Source organism: Babylonia areolata, chromosome 17 (assembly GCF_041734735.1).
Source record: "Babylonia areolata isolate BAREFJ2019XMU chromosome 17, ASM4173473v1, whole genome shotgun sequence".
Classification (NCBI taxonomy): Eukaryota; Metazoa; Mollusca; class Gastropoda; order Neogastropoda; family Buccinidae; genus Babylonia; species Babylonia areolata.
The window spans coordinates 17,177,281-17,200,163 of NC_134892.1; the positions used below are offsets into that span (position 1 = coordinate 17,177,281).

Consider the following 22,883-nt stretch of genomic DNA (forward strand, 5'->3'; position numbering starts at 1 on the left):
CTGGCGACTTGCAGTCCGTTCGCGCTTGCGTAACCGCCTCAACATGCTCTCGCTTGCTACTCTTTGTAAGGCGCTCTCTCACGGCCAGAAGTGTGAAAAATAATTATCAAAAATTAAAATCTAATAAAGTTCCCGCCCCCCTACTGTGGTAAACTTTATATCAATGTGATCAGTATCATTTATTCTATTCTATAGTAGAAAGAACGGTTTTGTTGCTCATATTTGGACCGTTTTTGTATCTGCCGTGGATTATCACGCGAGCCTGGAAGTCTCTGCTGCGGACAGATCATCCTGGAGGTCTTTCACCTCCAAAGCAACAACTGCCTTTGAAGAGGCCAGACGACTGCGTCTCGCCGCTGTGAGGGACAGACGACACAGGGCCTCAGTCGTCCTCCTCAGTCCAAAATTCAGACCATCGCTGTGACACCTGTGGGCGCCTGTGTGCTTCCAGCTTTGGGCTGCGGAGTCACATGCTGTCATCGCTGAATTCACAGACCTTGTCATCGTCGGCTCCAGACGGACTACCAAGACATGTGATTGTTCATGTTTTCTTCACCTTGTCCTTTTCTTCCTGTTTTCTCCGTTTTCATCTCCGTGTTCTGCCCCTTCTTTCCTCTCCATCTTCTTCTCTCTGCGCCCCTTCCTATCTTGTCTTCCAGTCCTATTCTTCATCCCAGTCATCTTCTTTCTGTTCCTCTTCTCTCTCCCATTCGTCTTCCTCTTCTACATGTCTCAGTCCCTCTTTCACTTTTTCCTCCTCAACCCGTTCACCCCCCCCCCCCCCCCCCCCCCCCCCCCCCCCCCCCCCCCACACACACACACCCCTACCACTCCTTTTTCATCCTCTTTTTATTCCTCACCGTCTTCAACAGCTGTCTTCGGGCGAGTCAAAAAGGGCGGCTAACAAAGTCGGCTAACTCTCCCCTCACCCTGCGCTCCTCCTCACTCTCCTCTTATCTGGTAAACAGGGTCGATGTAGGCGAAGACTGTGCCGGTCTGGAGACTGGTATGTCGGGGGTCCACTATGCTGCAGTGGCCGGTGCAACGGCTGGAAAGGACTCGAAGCACCGTCAGTTTTGACTCCAATGGAGTCAGTCGGCGCAGAAACACTTTCCTTGCAGTTATATCAGGGCAGGTCATTTATTCACTGCAGCCCATGCCACATGTAAACTCAAATCCCTTTTCCCAATGGAGCATATTAAACATTAAAAAAAAAATTTTTTTTAAAGTTTGTTGTAACATTTTTCTTCTCTTTTTTTTTAATCTTTAATTTTAACATTTTTGTAAAGATGGAATATCAAGACGCATCTTGAGGGGGCAGAACTAGAATGACCCTATTCCATGTTGTCAGTAGGCCTGTGGGTGTCCTGCACATGTTGAATCATGAAAAGGCATTACTGAACACCACTGAAGTGACTCAGCAGCGGTACATGGTCTGTTTGCGGTCTCATGGTGACCTAAAATTGGTAGGTCCCTGTGGACTGACGGCACTTGGACTGTGATGCATGAACCCGGGTGTGGCTGTGTTCAGTCTGAGTGGCATGAGAGTAACACCACTAAAACTGAATGAAAAGTCAGCCAATAAACTGAAATGAAATAAAATAAAAATATCAAAGTTCATTTACTGACCATTTTGAACTGTCCGTTGTCTAAGGTCAAGTACAGTTTCATTAACGGTGTTTATAGAATAGAATATGTCTTTATTACAAAGTGTACCGGTGTAACGTCCCAAATCGTCCCCCCCGCCCCCTTCTGTAGGTCCCCCGGAGGACTTGTCATTGTCCTAAATGGTCCCCCGGGGCACTTTTCAGGAATCTGAAACGTCCCCCGGGGCACATTCTGGTAAGTGCCCCCCATGCTGTTTCGGTCCTCTCCCTGACTTCAACAAAGCACCCGTCCCAAAACGTCCCCCCCTCCCTCCATGTTTCCGTTTTGCGCGCGTGCGTGCGCATGTGTGTGTGTGTGTGTGTGTGTCTATATGTTTGTCTGTGTCTGTCTGTGCTCAGTGTGTGTCTGTGTCTGTATGGAGAATAATGATTGAGACAGGAATAGTTTGTTCTTTTTGATCAAAATATTATACCCTGTCAGAGGATACAACAATAAATGTTAAAATGTTTTCTTTTTCTTTTGTTTATTTATTCATTTATTATTATTATGAAGAAAATGAATTGTCACAAGTCTTTTCTTATTCCATCTGGAGTCCTGCTCCGAGGCATAGGTTCAAACCGTCAGTTCAAATGTCATCCATCATGTGTGGCTAGGCTATTGACCAGAATGTACTGGATAGATAGCGCACTCGTACGTGTACTTCGTAGTTCACCGTGAACTTGCTGGAGATCTTTCTAATTTGTTTCAAGCATTTGACTCGGCTGTGGATTGAACATCAGAGTCACTGACGTCTAGCGCCTGGGCCCTTCTGCCTTGATCTCTCTGTCCTTTTTCTTTCTTTACCTCCTATCCCTCTTTTTAGAAGCAATATATAGGTGCATGCCTTTTTTTTTCTTCTTTTTTTTTTTAAGAGTGTGTGTGTGTGTGGGTGTGTGTGTGCGTGCATGGATGTGTGTGTGAGTACGTATGGCACTGAATGGTGATCAGCAAGTGTTTAGTGTGCATGGCCCATCAAAACAGAAAATAGTGAGATGTCATTACCCTTTCCTCACATATGCTTTCCTATTCACACTGTCCTCTTCTCATCACTTGACAACGGGCCTATGGTCCGAAACGTCGTGTCAAAACAAAGAGGATTCAACTACCACCCAAAAGGTTTTTATAACTTTAGGTTTTTTTCATCATTCGTCCATCCCGGATGCTTTACTTGTCCCTTTACTCTCTCACCTCCCTCCGCCCACACACACATCATTACCCTAACCCTGACAATCCGCACGCCAATCAGCTTCCTTGTAGAGATTCCAGGAGAATGTCTATGTTCCCCTTATAATCCCCCAGTTCTGTATTCCAGTAGGTTTAAGTTCCCCCATGTCTATACCCGTTTCATCATACACTTTTTGGGTAGTGGTCAGTAGTGGCCGGTCGGCAGTGGTAATCGATCAAAACATGAAAAAGTACAAATATTGCATAAGAAAGAACGCATAATGCAAAACAGACGTTAACACAACGCAAGCTGCATACGTTTGACCAGCAGTCAGAACTGGTCAATGAATCATACCAACTGGCAAAGAAGTCTTCATTTTGCATAAACATGCCAAAATGCTCACATTCTGTACACTTTTGCATGGTGGTCAATTGTGGTTAGTAATGGTCAGCATTGATCAGCAGTAGTCAATAGTGGCGAGTTAAGTCAATCTGTGTCAAGAAGTTCCAATACTAAATAAATGTCCGGCACAAAATAATACACTGTGAACAGTCAGTGGTCAGCTGTGGTCAACAGTGGTCAGTTAGCAGTCAAAAACTGCCAAGGCGTCATAATAAAACACAAACCTGCAAGAAACAAGACAAGAAAGCAACAACAACAAAAAAAACCCGCTATTTGACCACTTTTGCGAGGTGGTCAGCGTGGTCAATAGTGGTCAACAATGATCAGCAGAAAGAAATGGTCAGCTAATGGTCAAATTCTGCCAAGGACTGTATTATCATGACAAAGTAGTGCAGTTTGAACACGAAGGTCAGCAGTTGTCAACTGTGGTCAGGCAGTGGTCATAAAAACCCATCAAGACATCACAATGCAAAAACTTGACAAATAACGCAATTTGAACACTGGGGTTGTGGTCAACAGTCGTCAGCAGTGGCCATAGACCTGTGGGAATATTGACTTGACCTGGTGGAGCAAAGACCTACAAAATGTAAATTTTGGGGATCACAGAGATGACCTATAGGTTTCCCTCATCACTGTTTCCGATACACTATACTTGTAATTATGTTTGTTTACTTATCCATTTATTCCTTCACTCATTCCCTTCCACCATGTATCACTAGAGAGGAGCTTCAATGCACATAATAGTATGACTACCCCACCTTTTATTTGCGTCTGTAAATTTGTGGTGGACGGGAGGGGTCGACAAAGGTTCGCCCAGAACAAGGTCCCCCCCCCCCCCTTCCCCCTCCACGGACCCCACTAAGGTGAGATTTTTTCGTAAATTTATGGAAATAATTATATAAATCTGTGAGACCCAAGGGTCGATCCTGTGATCCATGTAAATCCGTTGTAAAAATCAAGGGGCACATGTATGTGTGGTTGGTTTGTTTTCCGTTGATCGGATTCACGCGTCGACCCGTGTTCTCAAAGATATGGATTTTGTTTTTCATCAAAATGCGGCGAACTTTATGATTTAGTAAACCCATTTGAAAACACGACCCAACGCCATCCCTTTCTTCGATTTGCGCGCATGAATCTGAATTCCAATTCAATACGTTCCAAAACGGACGAAAGCTCTTCAGTCCGTATTCTCCGTTTATCTACCCTGATTTAAAGAGGCTTTTTGAGAAGACAGTGACATATCAGAGCGCCTGATTCGTACATATGTTCCAAACCGTGGCGGTTGATTGAAGTCCGAATAAGCGGTTGACTGAAGTGCCGATCATGACAAGAAGGCGATCTCTACGTGGCACGTTTTGAGACCACTGTGAAACACACACACACACACACACACACAAGCGCCCGCGATACACACACGCGCGCACGCACACATACAAGCACGCACCCACGCAACAAAAACCTTCGAATCATTTTGAAACAACTGATGCTCTGTGTGTGTGTGTGTGTGTGTGTTTGTGAGCGTTGTTTAGATCTGGGATCCATTGTCGGTGCACCAAAGATTTATCCTCATTACGTGCATGCATTATTATATTTTGTTCGTGTACATGTACGCGTTCGTGTACGTGCGTACAGCCTGTCTCTGATGTGGACGTCCGTACATGTATTTCTCTATTGCCATTCTCTTCGTTTTCGCATGGCTGTATTACTCAGTATTGCGCGGCGTCACTACTCCGGCTTTCCACACGTTACCGATGTAACAGCGTGTGTGTGTGTGTGTGTGTGTGTGTCAATACAGTAGTTATGAGTTGAAAGAACGGGAATTACACACAGACACAGAGACACTCACACGCACACACACACACACACACGTGGGGGTGGGGCGGGGGGGGGGGGGGGGGACCGAACCAGCGTAGGGGGGATGACCCAGAACATCACCCGGGGGACGTTTCAGGTTACTGACGACTTAGGACACTGACAAGTCCCCGCCGGGGGAACGATTTGGGACACTGAAAAGACCCCCGATGGGCCTACGCGAGAGGGGGATGATTTGGACGTTACACCGGGGTCCGGCACAAGGAATATTGGGGGTGGGTGGGGGTGGGGTGGGGTGGTGGTTGTGGTGGGGGCTGGGGGGAATAGTACATAAAAATGTACAAACATGAATCGAAAATCATACACACAGATTTTTGTATTTATTTTTGTATTTATATTTATTTTCATCACAACAGATTTCTCTGTGTGAAATTCGGGCTGCTCTCCCCAGGAAGAGCGCGTCGCTACACTACAGCGCCACCCTATTTTGTTGTTGTTGTAGGATTTAGGATACATACATGTGCATATCAATATAAGAACTTGTGCATACTTACACACACAAACACACACATGTTTGAACATAAGCCGCATATTACATGTGGATGGGGCTGATGACTATATTATAGAGTCTTCGGGTAAATGGTTGTTGATTGCACAATTCTCTTTAATCATACTGGATTTGTTCGAGCGACGGGGCACTGACTGCTTTGGGGAAAAAGCTATTGGCAAAGCGATTGGCCGTTTTCGTCCTTATACTTCTGTACCGATGACCCGTGCCCGGGAAGCATCTCGAAAACTAATGATCCCAAAAGCTGGATGTGATTCGTTTTGGCTGATTGATTTTGCTTTTCTGAGTAGTCGCTTATAATATATGTCGTCTAGATAAGGTAGATCAGCCCCGGTAATCTTGGTGGCAGATTTTACAATTCTGTTCAGGGATGCGATTTCTGCCTTGGAAACGTTTCCCGGCGTACCAATCAGTAATAGCGAAGGTTAATACACTTTCTGTAACAGCTCTGTAGAAATCAACCATGATTTCTTCTTTAATTCCGAACCTTTTTACTTGAAGTGTGGACTCCTGGGTCATCATGGCTATAAGCAACAATAAATTAATGAGATGGTGGTAATGAAAAAAAAAAGGGGGGGGGGGGGGGGCTGGTGAATGTGGGAATGGTGGGAGGTAAAGGGACACTGGAGATGGAGTGGAATATGTCATTGCATTTGTACACTGGTTCGCAACTGCTGTTTTGCATGGATATTGTTAAGTTTAAAACACAAACATCTAAAACAAAAACAAACAGAACAACAACAAAAATCAATGAATAAAAGAAAAAAAATCAGATGATCAGATTGTGTCATTCCATGTGACCTCTGATTCTGGCATTTCCTTGTAAAACATTGCATGAAAAGAAATTGGGTAGATATTCTGAACATATCAGTGTCCAAGGTTCAATTCCGCCAGACTTCAATTTTTTTTTCACCCTTTCCTCTTCTTCTCCATCCTCCTTCATTAGACATTGTGTGGTGGTCTGGGTGCTATTTTTTCTGATGAGAACCACGATAAACTAATGTTATGTGTACAGCACTTCAGTGCATATGAAAAAAACATGGCAACAGGAGAATTGTCTCTGATGAAATTCTGCAGAAAATCCACACACATGTAACCTGAAAACACCTCAGATGATGACAGAGCTCAATCAAAACATGCAGTGGGATATATGTGGCCTACACAAACAGGGTGTAACAATACTGCAATCAGATTGAAGTCAAGTGCATGCAAGGGAGAACACTGACTTGGATGTGTTCCATTGCCAACCCTCACAATATAAAAACATGTAAAAGAAAACATCAACTCCATTTCAGTGCTGTCTTTTCAACCAGCTCAAATTTTGGAATAAAAATGAATGCACATGCGAAATGAAAAGAAATTAATTCAAATATGTGCCATTACCGAAAAAGTACAGAATGAGCAATCAACTTTATCTCTGTCAGAAACTGAAGTCATTCCATGTCAACAGAACATAATTATTTTCATCTTCTTCAATACCTACATTGAAACTGTCCCCAATTGTTCGCCTCTCAGTGTCAAGTACAAAAACTGTTAGAAGTCAATTTGCTTAAAAAAAGGTCACTGGTGAATATCATGTAGGCTGTTTTGATTGGTTCCAAGATGAGCAAAGGGTCGGGTGCATTTTATGCTTGTCCACGGCTGATCATATTGTTTCATTTGACTGTCATTTCAGAATGCTTTCTTGAAAGAACCACAATTAAATATCATATGGGATCACTTGCTCTTCAGCTCAAATTTCTGATTGCATGGTTATTCATCTCAGTTACAATACATATTCATTGGTAAAGTCAACATTCTTGGATTCTGGATGATACCACATATAGTAGAATTAAGTTTACTTGACTCAGATTCTCAGATTTTGAACTCACTTTAATATTTCAGTGGTCTCACACTCTTTACCAGCAAGAGTGTTGCAGGAAAGTCTTTGACTGGACAGGCTGTGAGTGAACTTTCTCTGCTGCATTAAGTGTTTACCATTTCTGGGGATTTTACCATTCAGGCCATAAACCTTAATAAATGTTGTGCACCACAGGCACTATTTCAAAATAATGCTTTCATGACACAAAAAAACGTTTTCATTGTTTGTCATATTCTTCAACTCCACTGTTTTACTGAAACAATGATTCATTGTGAGACCGCGACAAAGAAATTAGTAGAGTGCTGTTGGATAATTCTTTTTCCACGTGCTCAACTGGTCGCCATTGTTTACACGTGTTTCAAGTCTGCTCTGATTGGTCCGTTTTGAGGGGACTGACAGCGACACAAAAAACAAACCATTGCACACACCTTACAGAATGTTCAATACAAAACAGAATAGTAACTGCACGTCGTCACCAAAAGAATATTCTGGCACATTTGTGCAAACTGAAATCCTATGCAAAATACAGAAACAACGCAGCACGAACGGCAGCTTGCAGCCTTGACCTAGTTTAAACATCAAGTTCAAGAGAGAGGTTGATGGCAGAAAGACCTTGCGCAGTGGCGGCCTGTCCCAGACGAAACTGCTGTTTTCCCCGAACCCGGAGATTATCAGACATTGACTGGAACTGAAACTTCTACAAGGTAACACTTTGACAAATATACCAGTGATGATTTTATCGATGGTCGCGGTTTTCATTGACGATTTGGTTCCGCATTGTGTCCAAATATTGTTCAAGCATTGTTGGCGCGTGCGTGGAACTGTTGTTCGACCACCGGCAAAAGAGATTGGCGAAAACCTATCAGCATATGTAATGAGCTGTGTGTTTTAGCGATTTTCGCGACTGCTTTTGTTTAATAACTATAGTTATCAATGTAAAATGACAGAACGATCTATCTCAAACTGCCCTGCAACATAAACATGGTTGATAACTCTTCCAGTGGAGCGAGTAACACACGCGAAGAGAGCGACCCTGTCTCACCTCATTCTCGAGACGCACGCACCTCTGGCCCGGTCCCCTTCCCCTCACGAGGTCACGCGCAACGTAACGGCGCGCGGAGTCATGATTTCTTGTTCTTCCCGATTCGATATGAATGAAATTTTACAGGGCGATCGTAGTAGCCAATAAACTTTCTTGCTTTCCTTTCATGTCAGTACGTTTGTGGCAGTTTTTGATTATGTGCTCAAATTTTAACAGACTTTTTCGACTTGCTCTCTGGATTGTGTTTGACATCATGACGCGAAGGTAGGTGTTCGGGCGTTGTGGTAGGCCCCCAGTGCTAAACGTGATCCATTTAACTTTTAAACCAAATCACTACAAAGACTCTCGAAAAAATTAGTATTAACTGTGATTTTTATATGTACTGTTAAGAATATGTAAGATACTTCGTTTTGCTTTAACAATGAATCAGCTGTGATCGAATTACAGCACTGCATTTGTGAGGACATACTGAGATTTTATAAATAGTTCGTTTCAAGGTCGATGGTTGGGGTTGCGTACAGTGGTGTTTATCAAGCAGTTGGGCTGTCAGTCTCGAGATGGAAGAAAAGGGTGTTCGCTGTGCATGGCATAATACACTTTCAGACTATTGTCGTTTGTAGCAAACTTTCACGGTCTCCGTGGGTAATGTTTACTTCCAGTTTGAGATCGAGTGAGTGGGTTGTGCAAGAATCACATTCATGAACAAATTAAATGTTCTGAGCTCAACCTGTGTGTTGAACAAGAAAGGAAAAGAGATGGGTCACTCGTGGTTCTGCTTTACTGATGTTTCTGGTCACCATACTCATGTAGCCAGTTGAAAAAACAGTATTAAGGTTTGAGGCCTCAACTTGCAAGATGCAGTGAAGACAAGCCACAGTACCTAGTTTAAAGCTCATGAATCTGCATGATATTACTGATAGTTATGATGATAATAATAATAAGTGGACATTTATCAGCACTTTCCGCATTGATCAGTCCTTACATAAAGAATTATTGTCTCAAGAAGAGAAATACATGTGCGGTATATGCTACACAAATAATGCACAAGAATCACAATCAATATCATCACATAAAATGCTTAAATGCTAAATTGATGTGAACCTCACATGCAATAATCACAATAGTAGCAAATGCAGTGTTCATAGTCTAACACTCATTCAATATAAAAGACATAACATGCTCAAAAACTAAGGTATTGTAAACTTTGCATACAATAAGCAGTCATACACATGGAATAAGCATATCAAGAAAAAAGGCACAGATATAATTCTTTAATTAAAACAAAGACATACATGAAATGATGAATAAAACAAAGCTATTCAACATTATTTGAAATCGGTATTTAGTATTTAAGATTATTATACAATATTAGCTACTCAGATACATACACATTTGTGTTTGGGAATACACACACACACACAACACACACACACAGTGACTAAATATAAAAATGGTTTTATAATAATAATAACTGGACATTCATCAACGCTTCCCTCATTGCACAAAGCTACTTACATCTTGGGAATTAGCGCCCCTGTCGTCAGGACATCAGGAATAACAGTCATGCTGTGCCAGCACGCCTTTAGAACTAACTGTTAAAGACACAGCTAAAGTAATATATTTTAAATGGTTCCAGAAGTAGGATGAAATTTCTGCCAAACTGTAGAACTAAGACATTTTTGGTTTTGATGTCAAACGCCTGGAGACAAATATGGAATCGACAATTTTCGTTCGACCGCCTGAGGATCTGGCCACCACAATGGACTAAGTGGAAGACCAGATTCAGTATCTCCTGAAAGCAAGTGGTGCTTCAACGAAACCTGATGTGGTGAAAGTTAGAGATGTTGGAATTGAAATATACCAGAATTTTGTGTTTGTTGTGGAGACTGAAGATGAAAACGGGGATGTGGTTCCTGCTGAGGACAAAAACGTCTTCACCACAGAGATACATAGTTTGATCAACATTTAAATTTCAAACGCAATACCCAACTCATGCTTCGCAAAAAAATTTGGTTCAGCCTGACTAGATCTAGAGGTCAACTGTTCGATTTGTGTGTAGACTAGTAAAAGAGAGAGCTTCAAATTGCAAATTCGACATCCACAAGATGGTTCGCAACAAGTTATTATTCTTGTGCAAGGACATGCTGGACGATGCTGCAAAGCTGAAATTTTATGATATAGGGCCAAAACTTACTTTGCAGAAGACAGTCGACATTCTCTCTGTCAGGGAACTGACTCAGAAGGATCTGAATGACACCAAGTCGAGGCCAGAGTCCATGATCGATGCTGTTCCTTTGAAGAGCAAGAGCATGACATCATCATCTAAATAAACTGTCAGATCAAAGCCATATCTTTCTGTGCCAGCATCTCGTGACAAAGCATGTGGTTATTGTGGCAAGAAACACCATCCAGGAAAGAAAAACTGTCAAGCAGCAAAAATGCAGTGCAATTTTTGTGAGAAGATTGGACATTTTGCTTCAGTGTGTCATCAGAAGTCAGCAGGTGTACGTGCTGTAGATCTGCACAGTGATGATTCTTCAGAGCCTGTGGGATCTGTCAAGCAGAGAAAGACAAGACATTGTTTCAAAGGTTGGCATATCAATCTACAGGTTGGCCAGGACATATATAACTCATGCATTGATACTGGAGCTGAGGTGTTGGTGATGCCAGTGCATGAATTTAAACCATCTTAAGCTGTTTGGACCTGGTGACCAACCTTTGGAAGTGAAAGGCTGTGTCAGCATGAAGCTATCATCAGGACACTCCCACATCACAGAGAAGATCTATCTTGTGAATGGCTCAAAATTACTCTAGGGCGTCCCAGCGATTCATTGTCTTGGATTGATAAAGACCATACCAGGTGCATTTTCAGTAAGAGCTATTTGCACCCAGTCTCACTCCCAGCCTGATGTACCTGGAGAACAGGTTGTATTGGCCACAGAGGACAATGTGAAAAGGAGCTATCCAGAATTGTTCACAGGGCTAAGTCAACTGAAAGAAGAACAACATATTGAATTGAAAGAAAAAGCAGAACCCTACTGTCAGACAGTGCCCTGTAGAGTTCCTTTACCACTTATGAAGAAAGTGGAAGCGGAGCTGAACTGGATGGTTGCTCATGACATCTCACCTGTGGATAAGCCCACTGACTGGTGTGCCCCGATTGTTGTTGTGCCCAAATACAGCGGTGATGTTCGCATCTGTGTAGACCTAACCAGGCTGAATGACAGTGTGAAACGAGAGATCGATGCTATGCCAGGGGAAAGTATTTATCAAACTGGATGCCAACTCTGGATTTCACCAAATCGAACTGGACAGAGCCAGCTCTGATCTGACAACTTCCATAACTCCTGTTGGACGTTTCAAGTTCAATAGACCACCGAATGGTATTTCATCAGCACCTGAATATTTTCAAAAGAAAATGGATGAAATTCTGAAAAGTGTTCTTTGTCACATGGATGACATACTTGTTCATGGCAAGAACAAGCAGCAACATGACTAGAGCATGAAATGTGTTGTGGAAGACTGAGAAAGAGTGGCTTGATTCTGAACGTCGAGTTCTCGAAAATCAGAATACTTGGGCCAAATAATCGATGGTGAAGGTGTGAAACCAGACCCAAAGAAAGTGACAGCAATACTGGAGATGAAGACACCAGAAAATGTGAGATGTGAGGCGATTTCTTGGTATGGTCAACCAACAAACGAAATTTCTACCAAGCTGGCCAAAAATACTAAACCACTGAGAGACTTGCTGCAAAAAGACAATGCATGGGTCTGGGGTAAAGAGCAAGAAACAGCTTTTCTCCAGCTTGAAGGATTTCACATCTGCTGAAACACTTGCTCTGTACAACCCAGAATGAGAAACAGTTGTGAGAGCAGATGCTAGCAGCTGTGGACTACGAGCAGTACTGATGCAACATCAAGATGATGGCAGACTGAAATCAGTTACTTCTGTAAGTCGAGCACATGTAGAAACAGAAAGAAGATATGCAGAAATTGAGAAGGAAGCGCTGACTGTTACATGGAGTTTGGAGCACTTGGCAAACCTCCTAGTACTGTAGTAGAAATGCAATTTCAAGCCGAAACAGACCACAAGCCATTGGTCCCATTGTTTTCCACGAAACTGATCAACGAGCTGCCAGTCAGTCCAACAATTCAGGACGAGGCTGCTATGGTACACATTCAAGATGTGTCATGTCCCAGGGAAAGAGCTCTACACTGCTGATGCCCTAATCAGAGCTCCACTGCCTGCATCTAACACAGCTAAGGACCTCACAAGCCTGACTGAGGTCTACATCAACAGTGTACTGACAACTCTGCCTGCCTCAGACCACAGACTGGAGGAGATCAGGGCTGAGCTAAAGGACAACACGCTGAAAGAAGTCATTAATTGTGTCTATCATGGATGGCATCTGAAGAACAGCTAAGCAAGGCGGTCAGACAGTACTGGATTGAGTCAGGAAATCTGACAGTGCATGATGGAGTGCTTATGCGAGGAAGATGACGTGATTTCTCCATCATTGAGACCAGACACTCATCGTCTTCATCATGATGGTCACCAAAGAGTGGTGAAGACCAAAGAGAATGTGGCCAACAGCGGTTGGTGGCTGGGTTTAACCACAGACATGGAGTCCATGGTGAAAATGTGCCCAGAATGCAGCAAGAACGGCAAAGCCAGGGTTGAACCAATGATAGGCACTCCATTTCCAGAATGTCCTTGGTCCAGAGTTGCTGCAGACTTTTTCGAATACAAGGGGAACACTTACTTCACTGTAGTGGACTACCATTCCCGTGATGTGGAGATAGTCATGTCCAAGAGGGTGACTACAGCTGAAACGATCACAAAGTGCAAGAAAGTCTTCAGCCGACATGGCATTCCAGATGTGATGGTCACTGACAATGGAACTCCGTTTTCCTCCCAAGATTTTGCTGACTTTGCTCAGAAATGGGGCATTAAGCACATCACTTCATCTGCTCACTTCCCCTGTCAGATGGTGGAGTGGAACGAGCAGTCCAAACTATTAAGTCAGTGATGAAGAAATGCCAGGATGACTGCCTGGATCTACTCATGTAAAGAAACACACCTCTCCACAGTGGGTATTCCCCAACTCAGCTCAGCATGGGGCGATCCCTAAAAACCCTTGTCCCATGTCACCCAGATCATCTTCTTTCCCAAACCCCTGATCTGCTCGATGTTAAGAAGAAGGAGAAAGAATACAGAGAAAGGATGAAGGACAACTACGACAGGTGTCACAAAGTTGTCACAGAGGATGTCTTTGACGATGGTGACCAAGTGTGGGTACCAGACCTCCAGAAAGAAGGCATAGTGACCCAGAAACACACCACCCCTCATCATCCAGATGGACAACAGCACAGTCAGGAGCCGCTCTGCTCCTGATTCAGTGAAATGTGTAAGGCGATCTACACGACCCAGAAGACCTCCACAGAGATTCATTGAGGAATACTAAACAAAACAACAAAAAAAGAAGAAGAAAAGAAACAAAAACTCTCAATTGCTTGCATGCTTTGTTTTCAAGTTTTGGTGTCATTGTTTTGTTTTATTATTTAGCTTCTATTTGTTTTTGAAAACTTAATGTCATTGTTTACACCAAAGGATTTGATGTCATAGTGATGAACTGTCAAAGAGTCATGTTTGCTGAATATTCTTTTCGTCAGACTCGGCATCAAGCTTCACAGACATTGTGCTCTCTTCAAAGAAAAGGAGATGCGTGGATCTAGTTGCCAAGCAGATTGATCTACTTACATCTTGGGAATTAGCGCCCCTGTTGTCAGGACATCAGGAATAACAGTCTTGCTTTGCCTTGGGAACGAATTGTTCAGGACACATCTAACACAATATATTTTACACAAACATTCACAATAAATATATATGTGCATACAAACTCATACATACAATACACACACACACACATACATACATACATACATGTATCCATGCATCCATCCATCTATTTGATGCACACAGTACAGGGTTACAAATATACCTACACAATCAACTGACTACTTTCATGTATAAGAGATGGTCTAGAGGAATTGCTGCTGGAAGAGGAAAGTCTTGAGGTTAGAGTTAAACAATTAATAAGGAAGGCAGTGAGGTGCTGTGAAGGACGTGGTTCCATATTTGAACAGCAGATGATGAAAAGGCTTGACCGTCGTGCTGTTCTCTTTTGTATTTGGGACGTGGAAGGATCTATCATTGGCAGCAGAGCAAAGAGAACGGAAGGGTACATAGATTTGAAAGATGTCAGAGAGGTATCGGGATGTATTTCCAGATATGACATGGTAGCAGAGACAGGCGGCTTTCTATTTGGTTCTTTGCTCTATGGGTAACCAGTGCAACTCTTTTAGAAGGAGTGTGCAGTGTGCGGATCTTTTTGCTTTATAAATCAGTTTGGTGGCAGAGTTTTGTACCTGCTGTAGTGATATGAGGAATGTTTGTGGACAACTGATGAGAAGAGTTGCAATACTCTAATCTAGAGAGTATGCATGAACTAACTAGTGTTTTGGTTGTACATGTATCAAGTGTAACGTAGTGGCATATGGAGCTGATTTGTCAAAGTAGTTCTAAGTAGGCTACTTGACAGGTTTTGCTGATTGATACTGCATGGAAAGATCTTTATCGAAAAGTTAATCCATGGCTTCATTCCTTCAGCTCCAAACAGTAGAAAAGTTTAGTTTATGGTTTTTCAGGTTCTCTAGTCAGTCAATGGACTAATCAGGTTCAGTTCATGGATATAAATATAAGTTCTTCATCCTGTTTATTGCTCATCTGATCACAATCAAGTTGGATTAGAAACCTCCTCCCCACTGACACATTTGAGCACTAATTTCTTCAGTTGAAAGCATTGAAGTGACCCTGATTACTACTATACTAATATACTAATGTGTGTGTGCATTTGACCTGTATGTCAATAACAATTGACTGTTGCCTTCATATACCAGTCTGAGACATTCATCAGTACTGATTGAATACAATTTTACCAAGCCGTTTATGTAACTTGTAAGAAAACCATTCATTTGTCTTTATCATGATAATAATATTCATGTCAACCATTTGGCATATTGCCCATCAAAGCTACACTTGTATCTGTTTGGGGATAAACAGGTCTGTGAAACAGTCAATTCAATTTTTCTCTTTATGTTCATTCTACTTTGAATATTCATATGCAGTAAACATGTCAACAGTGTAGTTAGTGTCACTGTATGTGTTCTGTCCAGAATTTGTATTTTTCTTTTAATTGCAAACAAGAAAAATGAGGTCATGGTGTCTTCTTGCCAGACTTAGATTCAAAGAAAATTAATCCTTTTGCCCCTTTTAGGGTGTGGAGGATACAATAACAATACATACTCATTGAATCACAGTTTCAGTCCAGTGATGTCTCCGAAACATGCAAAAACGCACACCCACGCAAGCACACACACATGCGCAAATGATGATTTGCAACAAAAAATCAAACCTATGTTTTAGCAACTGGGAAGGGGTAATATAGTGTTTTTGGAATCTGGAACATGCTTCAGTGAAATAAACTGTTAATGATCCTGAAATATGGCTAAATTCATGAGGTGTACAACCTATTATTGGTATGACTGTGAAGATTTTTTCCTTGTATATTTATGCCAAATTTGGTATTGGCAGACAAAGTATTTCCAGAGAAAAGGGCAATGTTTAAGCATGGACACACACACTCGCACAAACACACACACAGACAACTGAGCACCAGGTCATAACATACTTTGTTTACACAAGTGAGTCAAAAGTGAAATGTATTTACATTGTTATCTGTTATCCCATTTGCATTTTATTTCAGTACTCAATGAAAAATCAAAAGCTTGGAAGTATTGCCTGACCTTGCTGCAGAAACATTTTAAAAATAATAAATTTATCATTCATTTTATTTGTCACTATTTTTAACTCGCAAGGTTTTGTGTAATCTTTGGTTGTGTATCTGTGTGTTTAAAAAAAAAGAAAAAAGAAAAAGCATCATTTGGTGAAAGCAATAGCTTGCTTCACATCTGGATTGGGGGTGGGGGTGGAGGGGGTTGCGCGGTTGCACACAGGAGTAGGACTAGTGGTATTGGCTCTGGGTCATCTGCCTGAAGCCAGCTGGTTTGATTTCGTCCTTTTCAGTTATCACCTTCATTATATGGTAAGCAGGGTGGGAGGTAAAAATTCAAGACCATTTACTGAGATTTAGCCGCCCCCCCCCCCCCCCCCCCCCACCCCCACCCCCCCAAAAAAAAAGGAAAAATGTTCAGTAGAGCTTTGAGTCAACATGCAACTTTCAACAAAAATATTTTCAAACTTAGTAAAGTGTGCAGCCATGGTAACACTTACAGCGTGATTCCTATGATGTTAAGATCAGAGATGAAATTTTAGCATTACAACACCGTGTTTGATAGTAATAGGAAAAGCTTTTAGCAAGAGACACAAATTGACAAAATCCTAAAACAACAAACCCAACAGCCTCCGTGACCGTAACATCCCTAGGTAAATAGTTGTCACAGAGCATAAGATAGGCTTGCCACTGGAAGGGCTAACTAGAGGTGGAGGAAGGGGATGAATCAGAATTTAGTAGAATGCAAGATATTTTTGATAGTTCTACCTGTGTTCTCACTTCATTTCTCTGACAGTGCAGGGTCTATGAATAGTTCTATCAATGTTTGTCATTTCTCTAACAGTGCAGTACGGCCATGGAAGGTGGAGATGGAGGGGGTGAGAAACAAGGGGACACAGGAGAGAAGCGAGACATCCGTCGGCCCATGAATGCTTTTCTCATATTCTGCAAGCGTCATCGCAGTATGGTTCGGGAGAAACACCCAGATCGAGATAATCGGAGTGTGACTCGAATTCTTGGTGATCTGTGGGCTAATTTGCCAGATGAAGAGAAAGCTGTCTACACTAACTTGGCCAAAACGGTAAGATTTCAGTTATTTTATTGTTCCCATTGTTCATTTCATAATGGATACATTGGGCATACGTTACTTATTTCCAAGTATATGTACTAGGGTACAGCATAGATTTTACATTGCACAGTAAGTTAAATTACATGGCACGAGCAGTGATTGCACATAGATAATTTAGTCTTCACCTTTCTCTGGAAAGTATGGTATTTCCTGTACACAGTACATGTATTAGTTATATGGACTTTAAACATTATTCACACACAAATTCACACATGGATCCAACTTCGAAGAACACACATGAAGACATGAGACATGCTCTTACAGGTATGAATACACACACACACACACACACACACACACACACACACACACACACACACACACACACACACAAGTTTCAAATTTTAATTATCCTTTCACTCCTACTGGAGTATGGAGGATTACTGCAAAATAATCTTTTCGTGCCCAGAACAAACATTTCCAAATACACAACAATGTCACATAAAAGTTGATAAAACACAAATGTCTTTTAACTCCAAAAGTATAACTAGGCAACATTTGGAAATCTAATCATCTTACAGCTAAAATGACTTTTTTGCCTCCTTTGAGCATATTACAAAAATTAAAAACCGATTTTGGAGACAAATATTTTTTAGGAACATATCTATTTCATAACTGATCATAATTGGGACATTCCATTATAAAATGAAACTCATCACCAATCACAGACATGTTACAAACCTTACAAAACCGTAACTCTCGTGGTATGCCTTTGTGTCTCACACACACACACACATTGTCAGAGATGGATATTTTTCTCATTGTCTACTTCTCTCTCCCATGTTTCAAATCTCCTTCTCTCTGGCCTGCTGTTTTGCATTCTTCTAGTGTGTCTTGTTCTTTCTCTTCATTAATGTTTTTGTCCACTACTTAGCATCATATAAAAAAATTTTGCCCTCATTTGATCTAGTGAAAGCTAGGTTTCATTTTCATGCTGTTTTTAGTTTGCTTTGTTATAGTTCACTATTGTACATTCTTGCCTGTTATTCAATGCATATTTTGTTTGTCTTGTATGGTAAATCATAAGCCAAATCTATATGATTAACTGTTGCTGGCAAGTTTCTGTCTGAAAAATGGTCCGCAGCGCCAAATTTTTACAGGCATTTCTACTGAATTGACAGTTGGTGTATCTCATAAACTGTTCAAGATGTCAAATGCAAGTTTTGTGTGTGATTAAATGATTTGAAGAGAAAACCAGTTAAGATTTTATTTGTGAACTTAAATGCAACAAAACATCCAAAACGATAAAGATGTTAAATAACCGAAGAGGAGGAAAAAAACAAAGACAAAAAAACCCTGCCAAATGTCACTTCCCTTGCAAGCCCACCATCACCCACCAGAATCAGTTGCTTTAATTTTAATACTTTATTATTCAGAAGAATTATCTGAAATACTTTCTTCCAGCCCTTCATTGTCAAAATCATAAAATATTATCTGCAGCAATTTCTGAACATATTGTCACCCCGAACTCATGATCATGAAGATACCGTTATGAAAACATAGATTTTATGCTCTTAGTCACATGATTTGGTTTGTGTCAAAACAGCACAGTGGACTTACTGCAACTGTCAAGCTTTGTTACAATGTGAACAAGAAAGGCAAGGCCTTGAAGACTCACTTGTGATACACTTTAAAAACAATCCAAGCTTTTTATGTATTGAGTATAATGCATTTACTGTTATATTTATATTTTTTGTATTCTCTAAACTTGGCATTTTGATCTGATATTCGACCCAACAAAAGATCTGTCATTATTATCATTTTTTGTTCAAACAGGAACTTCTTTTGCTAAGCATGGAAGTTTTATTTATTGCAAATGTTTTGGTGTAGACAGTAAAACAAGGGAAATTATTCTGCTGGGGGAACTTAGTTTGCTTTAAACTGATCTTTCTCATCTTAAACATTACATTTTGAAATTATACTCAATACATAAAAAGCTTGGATTTAAAAAAAAAAAAAGTGCATCACAAGTGAGTCTTGAAGGCCTTGCCTCTCTTGTTTCAAAATGTAATGTTTAAGATGAGAAAGATCAGTTTAAAGCAAATTAACTCCCCTAGCATTACAGAGTAATTTCCCTTTTTTACTATCTGCACCAAAATGTTTGCAAAATAAATAAAACTTCCATGCTTAGCAAAAGAAGTTCCTGTTTGAACAAAAAATGATAATAATGACTGCTGTAGCTGTTGGATCAGAATATCAGATCAAAGTGCCAAGTTTAGAGAATACAAAAAATATAAATATAACAGTAAATGCAGTTTGCATATAATTAGGCTTCATTCTTTATTTTTTTGTGCCCATCCCAGAGACGCAATATTGTTTTAAACAAGATGACTGGAAATTTTTCCTATTTTTATGCCAAATTTGGTGTCAACTGACAAAGTAGTTGCAGAGAAAATGTCAATGTTAAAGTTTACCACGGACACACAGACACACACACACACACACACAGACAACCGAACACCGGGTTAAAACATAGACTCACTTTGTTTACACAAGTGAGTCAAAAATGGTCTGTTTAACTTGTCCCCTCAGCATTAACTAAAATCACCTATAGTGGTAACTGTCATTTGACCAAAGTTACCTGCGGTGGTGAAAGAGTTCTAATCTAATAGAAGGATTTCCAAAGCCAACTCTGCCTTTGGCAGACTATTTGCCAATATTTAGGGTGGTCAAGGATCACCATGAAAACAAAGATGAAATTGTTGGGGAAAAAAAAAAAAAATCAAAATTTAAAATGTACAATAAAAAAGAAAGGAAGGGGAAAAAAAGAAGAAATATTTTGTTTTGTGTGTGATACTGAAATCATTCCTCTGAAGTTTCAAATATTCCTCCCTGTTGTTGAAAAAAATTCCTCTCAAGTCTGTTGTGGGGTTGGCAGGTCTGTGTCTCAGATGTTTGCAGAATACCATACCTTCACAATTTGTCCATAGATAGGACCAGAATCTTGTTCTCTCTTCTCTCCTGGCTTGATTATGGCAAAGCTCTCCACGCTGGCTCCTCAAATTCCTTGCTTCACAAGCTCCAAAAGGTCTAGAAAAATTCTGCACGACTGATTCTTTTTTCTTCTTCTGTGAACACGGTATGGGTTTTTACCCTTCGAGTGTCACAATCTAAGCACATTAATTGACATTCAACCTAACTGCCTAACAATTGGGGCAGATTTTAATGTGTTCTAAAACATATCACCTCTTCTGAAGTCCAAGCATTGGTTCCCTATTTATCCTTTATTTCATACAAACCCCTTCACTCAGCTTCTCATTTGTCACTGGCTATGGCCATTAAAGTAATGTCTCTCTGATAAGTGATCATCTTCTGGATGGGTAGCCAGCGTCGACTTTTCAATGAATCTGATATGCTTTGTCAGTACACCCCATCTTGAAATTCAGGAGATAATTATATTCTGTGGGCTCCATCTGTCAGAACAGAGTCCTTTGTTCAGAGTAGATTTTCCTTTCAGGGTCCAACCGTTTGCATTACCCTTCCATTGAACATTTGACACTCCTCTTCCACATTCTCCTTCAGATCTGCTCTGAAGACTCATCTGTTTATTCATTATCGGTATCTTTGTCCACCACTGTACAAACTGCATTCAATTCATGTGTGTGTGTGTGTGTGTGTGTGTGTAACTTGGATGAGTGGTATCATGATGTCTGTTTGCAGTGATTATGTAAATTGATTTATTGCATTATTTTCTAATTCACATTTTATTAGTTTTTTTGCATCTGAAGCATTTTGAGCTCTGTTTGATAAAAAGCACTGAATAAATCAAATGTTCATTATTATTATCATTATCATCATCATTATTATTATCATTTTTATTATTGTTCTTATATCAATTATACTTGTATTATGCTGTTTGGTTTTTGTTTCCATGCAGTACAAAGATGCGTTCATGAAGGCTAACCCTGATTACAAGTGGCACAGCACAGATCGTTTGCCTCAACCAGCAAAGATGGCAACACGTCCCACCAACGTCCGCCCTCCTCGCAGTCTGTCTGCTTCTGATGCTCCTCCTTTGGGCCATTCTGGTCAGTTACTGTGTGGGTCTTTGTTTTGGTATGAATATATCTTCAAAGCAAGCAGTAATATTATTGCTTATTTTGCTCATGGAGGAAACTTGAGGACATTCACACACATTTAGTCTCACTCTCTCATGCACATAGTTTGTTGCTTTAGTTAATGGAATTCCAGGAGAGAGCATGTGATCTGATAATTCAGTGATAGACTTGGCATTTTCAGGCTTAGGCTACACATATTGTCTCAATTTACATACTGCTTTTCCAGGCGTTTTTTTTTTTTTCCAGTTTGGTCGCTTAGATGTGGTAAAATCTAAGTTGTATATTGCAGATGAAGAAACAATAATGCTAAAGAAAAGGAAGACAAACCATTGCAAACTCTTAAACCGGTTCTAAAGATCAGAACAAAAGCCATACCGATTAGAATGGTGGAACCACCCTCCCCCTCCTGACTTGAGAAACACTGTAATTTAGCCATTTTATCTATCTGAGTAATATTCACTTGATCTTTATTCCAGTAGGTTTTGGAGAAACTGATTTTTTATCACTTATATTTTCAATTCAGTTAATTTACATGGAGAAACCAAAGAAATTTTAAGTCGGCATTCTGGTGTGAAATTACCTTAACCCACAGAAAATGAGTAAAGTATATATGTATATTACAAAAAAAGTATAAATATTTTGTTAGAAATCTGCATGTTTTTACCTGAGAAATTCAATATTTTGTTTTTATAAACATATATGACAGTGTTTATAATGTCACAACATGGCACATAGGTTTCTTTAAAAGTTATAACAAGAACAATGTTGTTGTAAGTTCGAAAACAAAGCACCTTAGCATTTGAGGTCAATAAATCAAACAATAGAAATGAATGCTGCCCAGTCATAATTACTTTTCATTTCAAAAATGTACACCAGCAAAATGCATCCAAGATGTGGTGCATTCTAACTTTAGCATAGTCATACATGACAGAACTTGAGCTTTTTACTCATGCCTCTGAGCATATCGAACAAATAAACTCCAGAAAAGGAGTCGCCAAAGAACTTTGAATTTGAACAGAAGCAAGTGGGTTTTTTTTTTTTTTTTTTAAGGGGTTGGAGGGTGGTCAGGGGAGGGGGGGGGGGCGGGTGCTGGGGGTAACATGGCTCAGGAAAAAAATCTGTTTGAACTCAATTTTTATGACCAAAAAAAAAGGAGCCTGGAAACAAATGGGTATCTTTAAGGAGAGAGAAACAAAGTGAATTGGAATAAGAGATTGCTTCTTCCGCTTTCTGTATGGTGTGTAGGGCATGAGTCTTGGTTGCAGTGTTAATGCTAAACTGCACTGCCATGTATTTAACACAGAAATGATTTAACTGGTCAAATGAATAATATCTAAACTGATTAC

At 40.6% G+C, this 22,883-nt stretch overlaps 1 protein-coding gene across 2 annotated transcripts in view; it reads left to right on the top strand.

Moving 5' to 3' along the window:
• The first annotated feature begins 8,049 nt into the window (after nt 1-8,049).
• The window catches only part of LOC143291692 (uncharacterized), a 72,243-nt gene continuing 57,409 nt past the window's right edge, over nt 8,050-22,883 (top strand). For both annotated transcript variants that reach the window (XM_076601714.1, XM_076601715.1), the window contains exons 1-3: nt 8,050-8,159; nt 17,195-17,431; nt 21,357-21,507. In XM_076601714.1, the coding sequence (XP_076457829.1) occupies nt 17,207-17,431; nt 21,357-21,507 (376 nt within the window). In that variant the 5' untranslated portion in view covers nt 8,050-8,159; nt 17,195-17,206. The remainder of the gene's footprint in view (nt 8,160-17,194; nt 17,432-21,356; nt 21,508-22,883) is intronic.